Source organism: Phalacrocorax carbo, chromosome 1 (assembly GCF_963921805.1).
Source record: "Phalacrocorax carbo chromosome 1, bPhaCar2.1, whole genome shotgun sequence".
In the NCBI taxonomy this organism is placed as follows: domain Eukaryota; kingdom Metazoa; phylum Chordata; class Aves; order Suliformes; family Phalacrocoracidae; genus Phalacrocorax; species Phalacrocorax carbo.
Genome location: NC_087513.1, coordinates 66,931,433 through 66,950,394, shown reverse-complemented (window position 1 = coordinate 66,950,394; position 18,962 = coordinate 66,931,433). Strand labels below are relative to the sequence as shown.

At 39.0% G+C, this 18,962-nt stretch overlaps 1 protein-coding gene across 4 annotated transcripts in view; it reads right to left on the bottom strand.

Annotated features, from left to right (window-relative positions):
* Positions 1-2,370: 2,370 nt before the first annotated feature.
* Positions 2,371-18,962, bottom strand: part of CAPRIN2 (caprin family member 2) — a 35,058-nt gene continuing 18,466 nt past the window's right edge. For 2 of the 4 annotated variants that reach the window (XM_064457992.1, XM_064458016.1), the window contains 11 exons: positions 15,603-15,734; positions 15,321-15,405; positions 14,549-14,604; positions 13,812-13,922; positions 12,016-12,126; positions 11,232-11,384; positions 8,086-8,269; positions 6,843-7,028; positions 5,555-5,655; positions 4,748-4,814; positions 2,371-3,288 (listed from right to left, as the gene is read on the bottom strand). In XM_064457992.1, coding sequence (XP_064314062.1) covers positions 2,720-3,288; positions 4,748-4,814; positions 5,555-5,655; positions 6,843-7,028; positions 8,086-8,269; positions 11,232-11,384; positions 12,016-12,126; positions 13,812-13,922; positions 14,549-14,604; positions 15,321-15,405; positions 15,603-15,734 — 1,755 coding nt within the window. In that variant the 3' untranslated portion in view covers positions 2,371-2,719. The remainder of the gene's footprint in view (positions 3,289-4,747; positions 4,815-5,554; positions 5,656-6,842; positions 7,029-8,085; positions 8,270-11,231; positions 11,385-12,015; positions 12,127-13,811; positions 13,923-14,548; positions 14,605-15,320; positions 15,406-15,602; positions 15,735-18,962) is intronic. The other 2 variants (XM_064458003.1, XM_064458008.1) reach the window with 2 other exon arrangements.

The window sequence follows — 18,962 nt, the reverse complement described above, 5'->3', positions numbered from 1 at the left end:
GGCATCAGTTGGCAGATGGTGAAGAGTTGCATCGTTCATTTTTCCTGAGTTTTGTTTTTCTCTTATTTTAATTACAATTTATTATTATTAAATTATTTAAATTATTAAACTGTTCTTATCTCAACCCACAAGTTTTCTTACTTTTGCTCTTCTGATTCTCTCCCCCATCCCATTGCAGGGGGAGGGTAAGCAAGCAGCTGTGTAGTGCCTGGTTGCTGACAGGGGTTAAACCACAACACATCCATCCATTACATAATTTACATTTAAGTTTACTATCAAGAAATGGTGTAATGATTAGATTGCATGCTTCATCATATCTTCATGCTTCTTGCTGTGACAGTGTGTATTCCTTTAGCCGGGAACTTAAGAAATCCATCTTATACAGATAGGCAACCAGCTCTGAAATTGAGATGCGCTTACCTCGTATCTTAAACACACGCAAGCTAGAGATACATGAAAGCTTTGCTAGATCTGCCAGTAAGTAATGAGGTGAGTCTCAACCAAATGTGTCCACCAAGCAATTGTCCAAACTTGATTGAACTAGAGCATTAGAAAGCAACATGCGCACAACAATCACATCAGAGGTTGCCAAAGGCCAAGCTTATTAGCAACGCTTAGAAGTACCAGTAACAACTTCTTAAAACTAAGAAATCCCCCATACAAATACATAAAATAAAACTACGTAGGAGAAGCTGTATGGTAAATGAAGCAGCCTGCACTACGGCAGCGTGAAGCACAAGGGATACCCTGCTACTACACACAGAATAAGGCTCATTTATTTACTAGTCCCTACACAGACAGCATGCAAGGAGTGACGGGGTCAGTGCTCTAAGCATCTAAAAATCAGAAGTGGCAGCTTTGTCAGAAAAGCTATTAAGTCTGTTTGTCCACAACTGCAGAGCTACCGCAAGCTGAAAATTATCCTAGCTCTTAGGCCTATCTACTGTATTCCCATATTAATACAGGAGAAGAGTGAACAGTTTAAGCAAAAAAGTGCTAGTCAAACACCTGCCACTTAGCCTTTGAGTGATCTAGAAATAAGCCTCTTCATTGGCAAAAGTCAGAATTAGCATGTTTAAAAACACAAAATACAGGCTTAGTATTCAATGGTTAAGGCTTGATATTTTTTTCCATAGTGGTAAAAAACATAGGTTTCCTAAAGCTTTATCTTATGTCTCATCTTGGAACTTGCAAAAGGAATTAAACCAAGACTTGAAGTACAATCACCCTCTAGAAATCTGTATGCAAAAGAAATCTGAGCTTGGAATAAAACTAAAGATCTTTATGGCAGTAACTTCATGAAGTCATGCCAGACAACTTTTGGCATCTGCATGGTAGCAGGGGAGAACTGTTTAAAGTTGGAAGTTGTGAAACCAGTCACCAAGATGCAGCAGATTTATATGGGGTCTGAAGTATATTCCATTCAAGTTCTTACTTCAATCTAAATACGCAGATAGCTGAACTGCATTTACTTTGCATAGTACTAGTTCAGCCTTAGATACACCAGTCAGGTTTTTGCACTAGCTACCTTAGCATGCTCAGATACTGAGTACTTCCTATGCTAAAACAAGCTCTCGAAGCTTTTAAAAGTAGGAAGACCCAGTGACCTACAGTCTTACTAGTTCATACCTCCATGTTAAATATTGAAACGCTTTACAGTATTTGACATGCTGCAGCTTAAACAAGGACATAGATCACAGCTTTTCAGTTCTCTGGCCACAAGAGATTGCCAAAGGCCAGTCACACAGCCCTTTAGCTGTAAGAAAGGAATTTCATAAATGCTTCCTAGCATTTGTATTCAGGTTTGATTTAAAATGAAAGCAGCAGGCTTCAACTACAAATACAAAGTTTTACAGCAGTTCTCTAAAAGAAGGGGATAACTTGCATTACAATCCATCTTATGGGGGAAGAAGCCATCCATGTTTGTGCCTCACAGGGTTTAAGTTTTAACTTAATATATTGCAGCTAAGTAGCAGTGTGAACCAGCCCTTCAGTGACTGCTTTGAGGTTTAAGAATTTCAACTACATGACTACTGAAGGACAGGTAATGTGACAAACCTAGACTTTGCCCAGATGTAAATTTAAAATAATTAGTCCTAATGAAGTATGTAGCATTTCACTAACTTCTTGATCTTTCAGGTAAGGAAGCAGGTAGGTAACTAAATCTTGACTGTGTTTTGATCAAGGGCACACTCTTGACAATGGCATCAAGCAAGAACTGAACAAACAAGTAATTCCATTTAAACTACACAGTTTACCCTGAATTATTGAAACTCGAAGACCAGTTCTATGTAATAGCATGCAGGTACTCCCCACATCAGGAATAAACTCTGATGTATTTTAAAAAATAAAGACCACTGGCAAGATTAATACTAAAATGCATATTAACTTGTTTTATTGAGGCACAACAAGGCATTGTGAATAGCCCATACTTGAGGCAATCAATAGTGTAGTAAGCTGGACATTAATACAGTTTAGGGTAAGTGCAAACAATATACATTCACAGCTTTACTAGCAAGGCTACATCACAACTGATAAAGTGCCAAATTAGTGCTGATTCAGTACCCCAACTCCATGATTTCACCTTGCACCACAGGACCATCATTTCCCCCAATAATAATGGAACCACATATCTTCTATAAAGTCAGAAGTGCAAAGCTAGTCCCACCCCCCTCCACCAAGGTGTTTGGAGCAGCTCTTGTAAACATCGCACTGGATTTTAGTCCTGATAAAGGAGGTATCCCGAAAAGGTCGAGTATTTCCAGCTACTTCCATAGATGGCTCCACGATGCAGACGCAACCAGATCTGATCTCCCTGGAACAGCTGCAGGACCGCATGGTTACTAGCGGTTTCATGATCGGGAGCCCCATCATTTGCATACGCTGACACTAGGACCTCTTCATTCTTCATGAGATTCACATACAGGGGAACATTTACAGCCAGTTTCAGCATGTGGAAGATGAAGACATATGTACCATTCACTGGACAGTTGAACCTACCAAGCTGGATATCAAAAGTTTCTCCAAGGTTGTTCAGCAACAGATCAAACACAATTGGCTGGTCAAGAGTTCCAGGGGCCAAGTTAGATGTTCTAGCAGCAGAGAAGGCAACTCTCATCTGCTGCGGAAGGGGGTAGACATGCACTGGTAGTATGGTGGCAGCTTGGCTCGTCACTGGCATATCAACAGGGGTGATGCTGCGGGAGTCTCCCTGTCCAGAGTCCCCACTGTTAAAGGTTTCATTGTCTCGTTCTGGACTGCTCACCTGAGAGGAATCACTCCACCCTGCTGTTAAAGATCATTAGCAGTGATACATAATTATTACAACAGAAGGAGACCCTTAAACCCGCAGGCATAATCTTAAGCAGCAAACATATAAGCTTTGCAACAGATTTGTCCTTCAGCTACAGGAAGCTGTCAGAGGACCCCTGTGAGAACAGAACTTTGAAGCTGGTTTAAATTCACCACACTTGCAGCATTCAGCAGGATAGACCATAATTTACTTATGAGCAATGACTTTTCATACTTTTAAGTAAGAGAGGGCACTAGCTTGGAATAGTTTTAGCTTTAGTATTTACCACATACATCTATTACCATAAAAAAGCATGTGCTAGCTTCTGAGCTGAGATAAATAATTTCTGGAAAAAACTGGCAGGATTACCAAGACCCAAGTAGTCATTTAGTCACCATCAAGACCCGAATTTGCACTTCAAGCTACCTCATTTCTGTTCTTCTGGAGCTGCATTCTCAGTAGGTCATATCAACTTATGATGCTAGAATATTTTAAGTTTGAAAAACTAGAATTGCTTTTAAGCTTGCTGCACCCCACTCCCTAAAATGAAGCTGTTTATCTTTTCATTCTAGACCCTTTGAACTTGGATATTTGAAAACATTAACAGATGTAAGAAATTTAAAGCAGTCACCTTCAAGTTTCAAAGGCGCTATTATTTCCGCTGGAAAGGAATACCTTAGGATATAAAACAAAACTAAAGTTGCTACTGATGTCTTACTGATATCTACTGTTAACTTGCCACAATCTCACATTTCTTTTAATTCTCTTTTGAAGTATATTCTATGAGTCCTGACAAAGCAGACCTGCTTTATCCTAAAACAGTTTCCGTGATATGCCATAATTTCCTTTTGTTCTTCAAAGTAGTGATCTGTAGTTACTGTTCATCTTTCTTTTCACCTATAGCACTGCAAGTCCAGCTTTTTTCCCCAGCAGATTTTCCAGGATTAAATCATCTTGTTTACAACTTTTCAAAACACATGCCTGTTCATGTTTGGACCGAAACAGCTAGTCTTATGTATTTCTTTCAGCATGGAAGTACAAAGTAAACCTGTATTCCCAAACAAAATTTTCTATGAAGAATAGTATCTTAAAGTTTCTGGGATCTGGTAGCTCACCCAGAGTCAGGGAGACCACACAATTAAGGGATGAAGCCAAATGCAACAAGGGAAGCAGCCTGTGCTTATTTCCTGGTCAGCGTATTTGTGAAGCAAGTTCAGTAAGGTACTGTTGCGTCAAAACTTTGGCATGTGAAGACACTAAATTGAAAGTGACATTAAATCTGCTGCTATGCAATGCTGAATGTCTAAGAACAGTACTTAAGCTTTCACCTATCTTGGTTAATTTATACCAATTTTGATCTATGATAGCATGCTGCTTCTCGCTATTAACAATAACACTTCACTTCAGATGCCCAACCACATACATATACCACTGGAAACCTGATGTTAGCCTTACCTCTTGAATTTGCTCGAGGGCCAGTAGTTATCCCACCTCGTTTATAGCACTGCTGGTAATTAACATCCTAAAAAGAACATAAGTATTAGTAAGATTGCTATGAGCTGAAGACAAGTGGGACTACCAAATACAGTATTTTTTCATTTGCACAATTCAAGCTCTAGACTAGACAATGATGAGTTCAGAACTAAGATGCAGATAAATCTTCTACTAAGGCTGTTTAATTTCATACAAGCTATTGTAAAAGTAAGAGCTATTTCAATGCTAGTTCTAGCAAGTTAGTTTCTGAACTATACATTGTTCAGTTCATTAAGCATTACCACAAATCTGAGGTCTGTTACAAGTCTGAGTCTGTACAAAATAATATATTTCATTTCAGAGCTGAAAACCCTCCTCTCACCAGGAACCTTTGCTTTCTTACACATTGGTTTTTTGGATTCACCACCACCCCCACCCCCCAGTAATCCATTTAGAGTTCCTTATTTTATACTACAGAGGCATTGAGGACTAGCTTTAAAATCCACAGTAAAATGGACTCATTATGCCACATCTTATTTGACATGTTTGTATTTGGAGATTCCCTTCAGACTAAAATCAGCCTGTGATACAGATATGCTAGCTGTCTGAACCGAGTTCCTATTTCAACTGCTGTCTACTGTCCCAAAAAAGGGTTTCATCTAGGAAACAAAACTAAACTCTAGCTTTTAAAGAAAAATGCACCTGTTAAGATAATGAAGAGCTACCGTATTCAAAAAATTTTCCCATACAGTGCTCAAGAAGGCTCCTGGAAACAAAGTCAATGCTTACCCTCTGAGAATATGGCATTCCAGCATAGTCTCTACCCGGGAACTGCAGCTGGCCATAGCTGCCATTAGTTATTGAAGGTGAGCCTCTGTAGGCATCAAAACCTGTTCAAATAAGGTTGATTATTCTATATTATTTATGGTTTGGTTTACAAGTACAAGTCCAGAATACAACTAGAGCTCGTTTTGGCAATTATCACATGTATTATGTCATGAATTACACATCTCTTCCTTATTTCAGAGTATCACTACTCCTAAAAAGAATGCATTTCATTAGCTACTCTGAACTACCCAGTGTATGCATCAAAATTACATCTTCAGAAGTATTACCAGACCTTAACAATTGCATGTTTGATATTAATGGGACTTCACAGAACAGCTGAGAAACTTGCTAGATCCAGAGACAGGATTTAGCAGAACTAAGAAATGCTTTCTTTTGCTATTACAGATGCTTAGCTAGGACTGTTACACATTTAAGTACTCTAATATTTAATATCTTTGCTACTAAACTACCAAACCCTTAACTGCTGGTAAGTTAAAACTACATAACTCACTTTCCGGTACGTGTTCCTACTAGGCATTGAACAGTCTGAGCTCAGTAACTGAAACTTCTATCACAGACTAAGCGCCCTTCCACTTCAAAGTGGAACAGATCTTGGCTATCAACAATCTTCAGCTGGTATCTGCTGAGAGTCAGCTGAAGCTTTCCATAGTACTTCAGCTAGCAGCAGAATAGCAACTGATTTGCAGAGACCAGACAACCCTTCTCTTAAAACCCTTCAGTTCGTTATTAATCCAGAAGGGTTCTCCACTACTGAGAACCTCTCCCCCAGACCCAGTTTCTGCTCCTAATATTAAAGCCAGGAGTGCTAAGCAAAGGATATCTTGTTTTGGGCAAATACTGCAAGTGACATCTGAAGAGATAATACCTGCTCAGAATATTCACAAGACAGATGCTAAGAGGAAGAATAAAGGGGGTAAAAAGTCCAGAAAGGTAAATGAAATAGGAAGGAGAAAAGTTTATACAAGTCAGTAATTTAACAACCTATTAGTGGAAGTTTCTACTTTATTTCAGAAGGCTGTGAAATTACTCTGCCAGTTCACCTGACACCCAAAGTACAAATAAAAAGTCAGAATGAACTTGCTGAAGTTCTACAGAGAAAAGCCTCACTCTCCTAAAGTCTTGCTTTTAGGTTTCACCTATAGAACCTAAATCTGATATCACGTGTTAAATCCTGTTCTAGTGTTACTACATTAGACTTTTTTTTAGGTGGTAGTAGACACATACATACCTTTGTACCCACTAGGGGAACGATAGGAATTAGCCAGTGACCTTCCACCTCTAGCAGATCCTCTGACAGACCCACGACTGTTAAGGTAAGGCTGAGGGGGTCTGGGAATAACATTAGTCTGTGCTGGGTAAAAGGCAAGGCTACCATTGCTAACAGGAACAGCTCCATCAGGTTGATAATTCACTGCTTAAAATAGAAGGTACAGATGAATCAAAAGCTGTTATAACTGTAATAAGTTACCACACCTAGAAGCAAGGGCAACATTAGGAAGTTCAGAGACTGATTAAGCTGCTCTGAATATCCTGTTCCTGTGCCCCTTCATTACTCCAGATAAGTGGGGATCCTCCCCTTTGTTCTGTAGAGTGTAACGCTTGTTCAAGCATAGTGTAGGTAGCCCAGGCTGTCAGTGTCAGCCTCTAATGCATTCAACAAGATTCAGTTGCCTAGGTCAAAAAAAGCTTGTTAGCAGCATCGAGAAAATAACCATGCTAGGAAAAAAAGTCAAGTAACACCTGATTAAGAATTTTCACTTAGAACCAACAGTTCTACTACAATGCCCTTGAGTAACTTGATTAGCCTTATAAATCCAGATCCCTAGTTTTCAGCTTCCTTTCATCCTGGAACCTGTATCAGGCGTATTTAGGGGCTAGTTTCATTTCAGATTTAGTGTCAGCTATATAGATTTACCTGGTACAGTATCTGAATGTCAAGCAGGTCAGTTTTGTGTTGAATAAGGCAACTCAAGACCCCACTTATCAGAAATTTAGTTTTCCTCAGGTCAGACTGAAAACTTATCCCAACTTTCTTATTTAGTATTCAGCAACTCCCATCACTGGATGACACTAGTGCCTATTACTAGAGACCAAGTTAATGGTCCTAAATAAGGGTATTTCATCATTGCTTCAATTCCAAGCAAACAACTGACTGACAAGTACCACTGCGTACTTGAATTTCCCACCTTCTGGAAAATTCAGGCAGTAAGTGACACTGTCTAAGCAACTAGTATAAAAACTAGTTTGAAGCAGCTTTTCATGCTGCTAGCAGTTTTGAAATTAAGTTTCTATACCATACAATCAACTAGATTAGAGTTGATGTAACCCTAATGTTAACAGGTGCTACGTAAGTGTTTAAGAATTTCACTAAGTAAAAAGAACTCACAGCACATGTTAATGAATTAAAGTACCACTATAACCTGAAGATCTTTAAAGACTACTTGAAATACAGATACAAGTACAGTTCTCACCTGAAGACACAGGTTCTTGTGAAAGAGAGGTTTGTTCTGCAACATGTGAAGATTGCAGTTGACATTGAGGAGGAGTCTGCGTACTTGCTGTAGAGAAACTCTGGTTATATCCTGCCGAATACGAAGAATCCTCTTTAATCTCCTGGTCTTTACGTGGAGGCAGTGGTGCATTCACTTTAAATACCTACAACGTATTTCAAGACAAGTGCTTAACACTACCAGCTAAAGCCTCTGCCTAATGCCACCACCCTTCTCTGCCACAGTTTAAATCCATATGCCTAGATCAGTTTCTAGAACACCAACTGTTTCTTAGAAATAATCAAGAACATGCTCTTTAAGCCATCCTCTTCCCTCTCAGTAAACTTAAAAAACTTACTCCTGTTTATGTAGTTGCTACCCAAGATACATAGCTTGACGGACCACAGCTACCATATTTGATCAACAGAACAGCCACCGTACAATAAGCTAAATCTGTTAAATTCATTGACTGCCTGTCCTACAGCTTTTGACCTGAAGCTGGGACAGCCTATACCAAGAAGAGATATTCACACTTGGGAAGAATTTGGGTCTTTATACGTGTCTTGGAACCTGATGCAACACTACTATCCGCTCAAATACCATATTAGACAGCCTTCACCCCCTTTGGTAAATTGAGCCTCAACTTTTCTACTCATTTTAAGTTCCTTCAGAGTAAACATGCAACCTAAGTAACAGTCTTGTAATTCAAATTTTAATGTTATAGCCTGGACAGTAGGGTGGTGTGCAGACATTGCTGCTAGTTAAATCTAATCAGCCAGAGTTCAGTCACTCCAGTGACCATATTGCTTTCAGCCAATAACCCAAAATTAACACAACTGATGCCATCAAAAGTGACTAGTATCAAGACAAAATTGGAGTCTATTTTGAGTAAGAGGATCTAAATTTCACATAAAGAGCTGTCAGCAGTACTGCTACTGAGTCGAGGCATATCTGAATTTTCCAAGACTAAAACAGTCTTAAGATAGACCAGGGCAAAACTACAGCTAGATACAAGGAACAGCTTCACAGCTTGATAATTCTTGTCATTTGCAGAAGCCTCTAAAATTAAAACAGGAAGTGAACACTTTTTCCAGGGTCAAGAAACCAAGTGCTGCCTCTAAATGGAAGCCAGCACAGAAACACCTCGATACTTAAGTGTTGAGTATAAATTTTGAACAATTATAAAATAAACCCAACACCTGAACTTGTGTTAATTTTACCAGATGAACTGATCAAAGTGATCCAAAGCAATCCTCTTTCTAGAAGAAACTTGAGGATGCTGTGCTGTCAGGCTGTCAACACACACATCCTGAAGTATTTGTAGGAAGTGGCCTACTTTTTCCTACAGTGAGGGTTACCAGTGGAATTCTAATAAAAACTAGGGCTACAGGCAGGATCTGCCCTTAAGCTTCCATGAGTACAATGGCAGCAACAGGATGCTCAGACATCTGAGGACATGTAATCAGATGCTTCCATTACTGTCACTCTACTACCACTATTTGGCAAGGAACCATCTGACTCCTGGCTGTCTACTGAAATCCAATGGCTGTGTTTTCCTGGCAGCAATGAGAATCTAAGCAATACAGGGAAGAAGAAAACCCTACACTGCAGAGTTAAAGATTGCTACCACTATAAGAGGAATTAACATTCTAGCAATAGTGACAGATGCTTGCCAGTTTGATCCAAAAAATACAAAATCTCAGAACATTTAACATCTCTGAAAACACCACAGTATTAATTCAAGTGAACTTTCAGTAGTATCATTATGATCAAAAGCACTCTGAACACAGGCACTAGGCTCAGATATGATCAGAATGACTGAGCCAAGACTCTATATTGATATCATGACAAATGTTTATCTCAGACTGGGTTCCCAGAAAGACTCTGGATTCCTTGCATAACATGCCGCTATTTCTCCACTTCTGTGAAAAAACCACCACCTAGTCACTTTGCATAATTTAAATAATCTGGCTTAGAAAGAACTACCTCCTACCACCACTTGTAAGGCATATTAGAATTCTGTACCTTTGAGGAAGGTTCTACTTGAACTTTTCCAAATACAGAAAACAAAGGAAAAAAATAACAGTAGTGATTTATTACAGACCAAACCAGGATGTCATAGATATTTTAGTCATTAATTCCTGTGCTTTGGAAGGCTATTAGCTACCTTCTTCCACCAAATCCTACTAAGTAGGTCTCAATACTGCAAGATGTAGACTGTTCAGCAAATTGTAGAACTGCACTGGTACATTTGTTGAAATGAACAACGCCTTTGGAGAATCTCAGTGACCTCTTTCCTAAGCTTGCTTTTGAGCAGAAACATTAAATGAAAGTTTCCAGCATCTTCTGAAGAAGGTATCAGAGGAGTAAATATGACCAAGTACAGGGAAGGGAATACTAAAAACTAGATGGAGACCTTTCCTCTGAGACCCTCTAAGCTTGCACTGCAGATTACCAGACAGTAGCAACATTAGTAACATTGCAGACCATTAGTAATGAACAGCCTTAAAAAATAGTATCTATTTACAAGAACCACCACTCAGTCTGTGCAGACTGCTCCCTACACATCTATATTGACGACTTGTTAACAAGGTAGGATAATGAGCTACACCAGTCTTTGTCAAGGACACATTTTCCATGATTCTAGTGGACTGAGTTTTACTCCACTACAGCAAACACTAAAAAGCAACAAGACTGGTTCAGGCTTCAGAATGCTTTTAGTCCTAACAGCTATGTACTTCAAGATTCCTTCTCTCCTCTGCAGTCTTCGTTATTTGAAATCTAGGCATATGACCAGCTTAGAGTCAACTTTACCTTGGGGTACAGCTATAAGTCTGTTGATTCATGTCTGACTTTTCACTCTTAGTTCCTTGAGGCTTCTAAGATATCCCAGTATTAGGTTTTGGGACTATACAAAGCAAAACCAGGACCTCTGTTCTCAGATTATCTGTTTTAAGTTTTGAAGGCATTGGAGAAGCAGAGTTCTAATCTAGGTTTTTAACATTAAAACATCAAAATGATCTATCAGGTTCTCTTCTATATCAAGAGGAGCCAGTTCCCCAGTATTAGGGCAAAGTTGTTCGCATTATTGTCAGTTATTCTTCTGGGGCCTCAAGTTGCATACTTACAGTCTGCATAGCCTGAAAGGGAGCTGCTGTTATTGTGACAGAACTGCTACTTGCTGGAGGAGCCTGAAAGCTTTGCGCTGGTGGTACTGACGACATGGAGGTGCTTGAAGTAGGCAACGGTGCCTGTGGCTCACTTGGGAGAGGAATAGTTGCCTGAGGGAAGAACAAATGTAATGAAAGGTCACTTGATAGTTATCAGGCAGTAACAGAAGCAGTTAATTTGTTCTAAAGCCTAGACTGACAGAAGTCAGCAGTTTCTACAGGACGACATTTGGACATAGCGCTACAAAATAGCTTTTGCTTACAATTTCAAATCTTGCTGTGCATCCTCAGCAAACAGTACTTCTATTGCAGTCTCTGCTGATTAAGTGAAATGTGCCTATGAGCTACTATACATACCACTCATTGTAAAAATTTCACAATAAAGAGGAATTAGGTATTTTCCCTACCACTAAGGAAACAGAATGCCTTCTGTTCCATTTATTGGAAGGTGATTCTCTGGCTGATATTAAAAGTGATTTCTCTTTTCCAGAGGAACTCAGGAAGTTTAGGGGATTTGGTTTTTTCCCCTCCCAACTTAATCAGTTATGTTTCCGATTAGAAACAATGCTGAGTAGCCCAGACAAAGTATTAACCAGCATTAAGTCTCATCTGTGCAAATGGCAAAATGAAGTGTTGATTTAGAATACCAATATTTATAGGAATCAGAAGTCAAAAGGAATGCAAGGCTCTAGACACATTTCAGCAACCAATATATTTACCTTACCCATTTGTGATAGCTCACCTGGGCAATTTCAATCTTTTTAGTTATCAGTGGCTCAGAAATACGTGAACTTGTCTGATACAGTGGCTGGGAAGTATATTTCTCAGTATCTTGAGAAAGCGGTGCTGATGCCTAGAAGAAGCCATACATGCACCTGCTATTATATGAAGTATTGCAGAAAGCAGGAGGTTCTGGTAGAGCTATGAAACAGCAGGCTGAAACAAGAGGCTATTGAAAAACTATGACAAGCATTAAGTCCAAAGTAAATGTACTAAATAGTCATCTTAACCAAAAGCTTCAAGTAATTAGCTTTAGAGTTTCAGCCTTAGGTTACTGTTCTTACACAATGGGTTGTACAATAACCCCGCAAAGTCAGATAATTTTAAGAACTGTAGATTGCTTCAAGCAGTTATTTACTATCAAGTCTGTGATACACACCCATCTCATTGGATTAAATGGAAAGACATGTCTGATGTTAAACTTCCGGTAAACTCTGTCAAACGAGGCTTCAGAGGCAAACTTTGGTTTGCTTTTGCAAAACCTGTGTGTTCTATAGTTTGCTCATGCTTGTAATACTAAGCTTAGGAGTTGCTTATACTTAGATACACAGCCTAGGACTAAAGACTACCAGTCCCATTCTCACCATCACAGGCACAGACAGAACTGCACTGGCATACCAGAAGAGCACACTCACCATGGAGTGTATTCCTTGGTTGTGCTGGAACCAAACAAAGCTTATCTACTGCTTTCCATGAAAAGCAGGACTGGAAAAGACACCACACTTCAAGCCTAAGGGACTAGAGAGAAATGGGGCACAAGCAACCCTAATTCCAAACAGTAAGTTCGCAAAAAGCCTCAGAACATTCTACTAAATCAGATGTTCCACTTATGCTGTACTGTAATGTCTTTTGGATGCATATTACACAGCAAAATTATATAATCCTTGTCAGCACAAGAAGTGTTATGACACTGTAGAAGCAAGAGCAGGTGCCAAGAACCAGGCCAAAACTGCTGATTCAAGAGGCAGCAAGACTGTAACATCCCTGTCAAGACTGTTATATTCAACAGCACAGTATATTAAGGAGTAAAGTGACACGTGTGCAATATAGTGATAGCAAGTACATCAGCAAAAAAGCATTACAATTCCCCATTATAATCTTCACGCACTGTATTAGAGAGTCCAACAGGTAAGACCCAGCTGTGTTTCTGAACACAGGAACACTTAATGAGATCTTTAAGACAGTCATCTGCATAAATTTAAACACTATTTTGAGCTCTAAAGAATATTTGAATGCTAGTCAAAGATTTAACTGCACATAAATAAAATTAAAACAAAGTTTGAGGCCTTGGCTTAACATCACAAAGTCAGATTCCCAGCATTTCTTCCGTTAGCACTCAAGAGAACACATCTCAGTCTTCAGCTTACACAGAAGTCTGCTGTTTCATGACAATATCCGTCCCAATCAATGCATCCTCTATATTTTCATTAGAGGGAATATTCTACACTGTAACCAAAGCAAATATTTATGCTGCTCCTATGTTCCCACAAGAATATGCACAACACTTTCTAGCCCACTTTCATCCCACACCCTTCCCATCTCAAGAGACTGTTCACCTTGCATTCATGCAGTATTAGGAAGACTTTTTCAACCATCTTTAAGTATTCCAGAACATAGACTATAATATTGCTGCTATTTGCATTCTATCCCTGTATGTTGTTCAAAAATAGTTATTCAGGAGAGGCCCCACCACAGCTTTCTGTTAGGGATGGCTATCGCACAAATCTTTGAATGCCAGAGAACCCCAGGATATATTACCTGTGGTGTCACCAAGTCCTCAGTTTCAGAGCCAGAAAGAGTCTGATCAGCAGATGCTAGGGAAGTATTTGAACCATGCAGCGTCATGGATGAAGAAGCAGCAGCAGCAGCCTGGCAAGAAGAGAAAACTGAAATAAGGTTTTGAAAGATTATCTTAAACATTTGGTTTCACTGAAACTCACTCTGGGCTTTTCCAAGCAAACTTCAGATGAAGCAGAAGCCCAAGTGCTTTGACCACTTAGTCCAAGTTTCCTAGGAATTCTTGTTAGTGGCAAGAAAACCAAAGCCAAAGTAGCAAGACATGCAGGCACGGTAAGTGAATTTAAGGTTCACTTAACCATGGCTGCCAGAGCTTGAGACACTATCTTTAGCATAAGTGAGGATCTCAAAGATGAAGACATGCACTACCTAGTAAAGAAGCAGCATGTTCTCCTGCACACAATTACTGGCTATTACTTGAATCTGTGAGTTAAATATTCAAACTATTTCAGCATGCCTTCAACACACTGTTTTACTTCAAGAAAATTCAAATGTTTGTTGCTGCTTTTCAAGCACCAGAGCAGCCAACTTTGTCAGCATTGAAGTAATCTTAGACTTGCAAGCTGTAAGTTATATGAAATGTTACAAAGCTACTGACAAAGAGAAAAACAATTAAAACACTAATTCTAGTGAATAACCTCTATATCATTCCTGGGCTACAGCCCTGCCTCTTCAGGGCAGTCTTAACTTCAACTTACTTGAAGGGGCTGTTGAAGAAAATCACTCTGACTTGGCAGTTTCTGTTCTTTTGAAGCTGGAAAAAAGAATGCTTTAAGCAACATTTACTTTTAAATTCAAACACTACATATAGTTTCAGTGTTCAGTTCTACTTTTTGAAAACACTTGGTGTATGAAGATGCACACTATTTTTTAGTGTATGCACTGCAAATATTTAGACTTCGCATCAGTAAGCTACACCAAATTGAAAACTTCAGTTTCTTTTTTGTAAAAGAGGACAGGTAATGTCAGTGAAAAATATTTATACCACAATAGAGATACCCACTTTACAGGTTAAAAGCAGCACTTAAATATTTATTAAACTGGGTAATTGTGTTTTATAGCCCAAGAGCCACCCAAACTGTTTCTTGACATGGCCCATTATAGAAAGTTTCAGTTTTCCAAGTGTAGCTAGATAACTGCTCTGCATTCACAGCTTCTGTCTATATATACCACCTCTAGACAAGTTTGTTACAGAGATACAGCACATCAGTTCTGCAGCTGGGTTCAGATGCACATGGCAGTCAGTGATTATACAAGCATTCTATTTCTAAGCAGATGCACCAACTCAAGCCACCTCCAGCAACAAATAAGCAGGTTAAGTGGCTCAAGCTGCCTTTTTTTAAAGCCAGCCATTGGCATTCTTTATAACAAGACGAGCTGCTTTCACCACACCTATTGATCTACAGCCCAAGCAAACCCTGTTAGTGTTTGCAAAAGATACATACAATTTACACTTACAGCATTACCTACCTACGGGACTACTTGGAGTAACTGAAGGTGGTTGGGATGAACCAATGGCACTTGGTGAAGCTTTATCAAAATCCAGAATGGACTCCTTTTGAAAAAAAAAATCATCAGTTGACAGAAAAAATTAAACTCTAAGATACAAATGAAACATTCTCATTTGACAAGGTGCTGTTAGCTAGTTAGAGCTAGATTCCTTCATTCAGTGCAAACACACATTGTCAGCACAGTTTTCCCTAACTCGGTAGGAGTTGGAGCTTTGTGCTACAACAGCAGAGAAAAACATACTTGCATGAAGTTGTACGTCCCTTGTATCTGAGTCATCAGGTCCTGAAGTTTTTCCCTTCTCAATACTGGATCTTTTGGAAGAGTTGAAGTAGAGCAAAACTCTGCAGCAGACTGATGGACAGGTTTAGGCACCTAATAAGGAGAAGAGATATTAAATCTAATACAGGAAGCAAGACAAGCTGCCTTACCCAATATACTTCCAGAGCAAACTGTAAGTGTCAGACACCATGGGCCAAGGAATTCTGTGCTGTAATTGATATTTGCTGAATCAAGCTTTCACTTTGTTAAAAAAAATATCAGCTTACTGTTGCCACTAGTTAACTAGTTAAGCCACAGAATTAATTCACTTCATTCAGCTTTGTACAGTCAAATTACAGAAGTTGCCTGGATTTAATGCAAAATTCACACCACCATCTAAGGAAACCCACATATCTAAGTTGAAGGCCAGAACAAACTTAAAAGTAAAAGCTGTGTCACTCAAGGTTTGACACATGCTTCCTCACAGTAGAGCCCCTGTTAGTGAATACAGATCTTATTAGGATGGCATTTCCAAACATTTTGAAGAAACTGCACCTAGGAGATGCCTTAGAAGTAGGTTGCTCAGGATTAGACCAAAGTGCTTCCACTAATGAGCCAGGTACTCTTACTGCACCAGCTCCTGCAGAAAATATTACATTAAACTTTTCAAAGTTTGGCATGAAAAATACACTTGTGTTCCCACATAGGAGCCTAACCTTGTACCTAAATAAGGACCTCTGCAGGGCCTTAACTCCTTGACTGTTTCAGATGGTCTCTTTACAGTTCATCACAACTGGTTCTCACTTCACTTTGGAAGAGGGAAATTCATGAGAGAATAGGCAAGTCTAAGGTATCAGAAAAGTCATGATAGTGAACACCTTAAATAGCAGAAGCCCTGTTATTCAGAGTGACAATAATATTAGACTGTCTAGATAGTCTAACACATCTTTGGAAAGCAGCTTGACGAAGAGGTAGGCTTGTTTTAAAACTGTAAATTTAAAAAAAATCATATTTTGAAGTTTTTTAGTAATTCTGTAAAGCTTTATTGTTCTTATGTTTATCTACACAGCTAGAGGCAAATCTGAAGACATTAAGTAGTTTCATTACTTCAAATGGCTGAAATGTTGAGAGACAGAGGAACACATGAAAGCCTTTATTTTCCTACTGTACAAACATTTGTCTTTTAATAGGAGGTTACTACTTGCATACACTGTATGGCAGTATAGTTGAGTATTTGTATAAAGTCATTAGAAGACATACATTTCTGCCATATAATGTCATGACATTGACTTGTCACACTAAATTAAAAACAAGTTGATGAAATGCTCTTTATCCAGTTTTAGGACAAAAAGCCCAAATACACTCTTGCATTTCCTTTTCAATAGTTACCTGAAACTGATCACTAGCATTTGCAGAAATTCCAATAGCATGCACAGGGAAGAAGCTTGCAGGGTTTAGTGAGTTTCACAAAGAAACACAGGAGGTACCTGACATCCTTAAGATGGTTTTAAACCAAGTTTTCTTTCTAGCCTACAGTTAAATGCTGTTTCTAGAAGTCATTACAAGCTGGGAGCAGATTGAGTTTAGTAGATTCTGACCTGCTAGGCCAGCTCACACCAAATTTACAGATGCCGAGATCACTTAACACTGGTGGTTCAAGCAACATTTGGTTAGTTTTACAGAGCACCAACAAGTCCAGGGTCTAATTTGTCATAACAATGTTTCTGAATGTTTCTGAAACACAACACTACTTATACACTCAGCAAAAACTGTTTTGACATATCCAGAGAACTAACTAGAAATGCAGTTGAAAAACCTAGAATTTGTTTTAGGATCAGTTAACCATTGCAAATAAACCAATGTAAAGGCACACTGACCACTCTGGAGTTTTACTAGTCAAAGTGCCAATATACTAGGTACTCCTAGTAAAGCTTGGTTTTTTTTTAAGAGACTGAAGGTCTACTTATACATAACACTAACACACATTTCAACCAGCTCATATACTTGTAATACTCCATCCTATTACACACGACCTCAATTCCAATTCAGGTTTGTTAGCCATGGAGTACTAAATGAGCTGGAGCAGTGATACCTAAGCTGTAATCACAACAGTGATCACCAGCTGGTGCCATGTAGATATACAATTAGCATTTGTTTTCTACTCAGAGCAGCATTCACAGCAGTTATTAATTAAATGGCACTGGATGACAGCAAAAGCCAAACTGTTTTGCTTTCACATAGCAGGCCACAAAGTCAGCTCTAACCACATTTGCTAGTCCACAGGTTGCACAAACATTTACATACAGTAGCAGTTTTAACAGGCTTGCACATCAGCTCACTGCTGCCTTAGGCCCAACTTAGGTATTGCACCTTATAGTACCATAAGTTAAATAAGCATATTTTAAGATCTTAGGACCAAGCTATTTATTGAAAAAGTCTCAGAGCTCTAACAGGTATTTCAGGGAGTAAAGAAAGGTTAATTTCAGCTCCAGAAAGCAGCAGTGACATACACATTTTATCTACCATGCCCAGATCCTTGCACACGGTCATTTATAGGTTCCCCCTGGGAGTGAAGTGGATCCAGCTATAGCATTGCATTGCCTCTTCTTTCTTCATATAAAGAAAGGCAAGGCAAGTTTCATTATCTAGTAAGTTTAAAATATAATTTTAATTTTTCTTTATATGCATCTCAAATCAAATTAAGACCTTTTTTTAAAAGTGGTTATGGAAGCTAGCTAGGTTGACAGTACACTATTTTTAGTCATTCAATATACTTTTGATATTAGGGTTTGTCAACAGCTACTAAGCAGAAATAGAGCCAGCTGGTGTTTCACTATGGTCTGCTATGTAAATCAAAGTTTGAATACTTTAAAAATACACTTTGTATACTTATTTCAGGAATCCAGCTTAAGCAAGCTTACATTCCAACATTCAGTTTAGTTTAGTCTGACACACACACCTGCACATTACTCTGAAGATTTCTAGGCTGTTTGCAAGTTTCTCCAACTGACTGGAGACCCTCCTTTTTCCTTACTGCATCTAAGTTTTGTCCACCACTTAAGCCATCCATCTTTCCATCCTACACAAAAATAAAAGCCCCATCTCATTAGGAAGCATCTTGCCTTCAAGCTTCAAGTTAATCTGACACCAGAAATTCCAAGGCACCTTGAAGTGCTTGAGACTATTCCAGTACATGATGTTTCAGTTACAGTAATACTATGTGTAGTTGGGTGCACAACACCTACTTGTGCTCAGAGCTACTTACTGTGAGGCAACCAGGTTTTGTACTTGTACCACCACCACCAGTGGATGCAACATTCTACTCAGCTTGAGTGTAAAGAT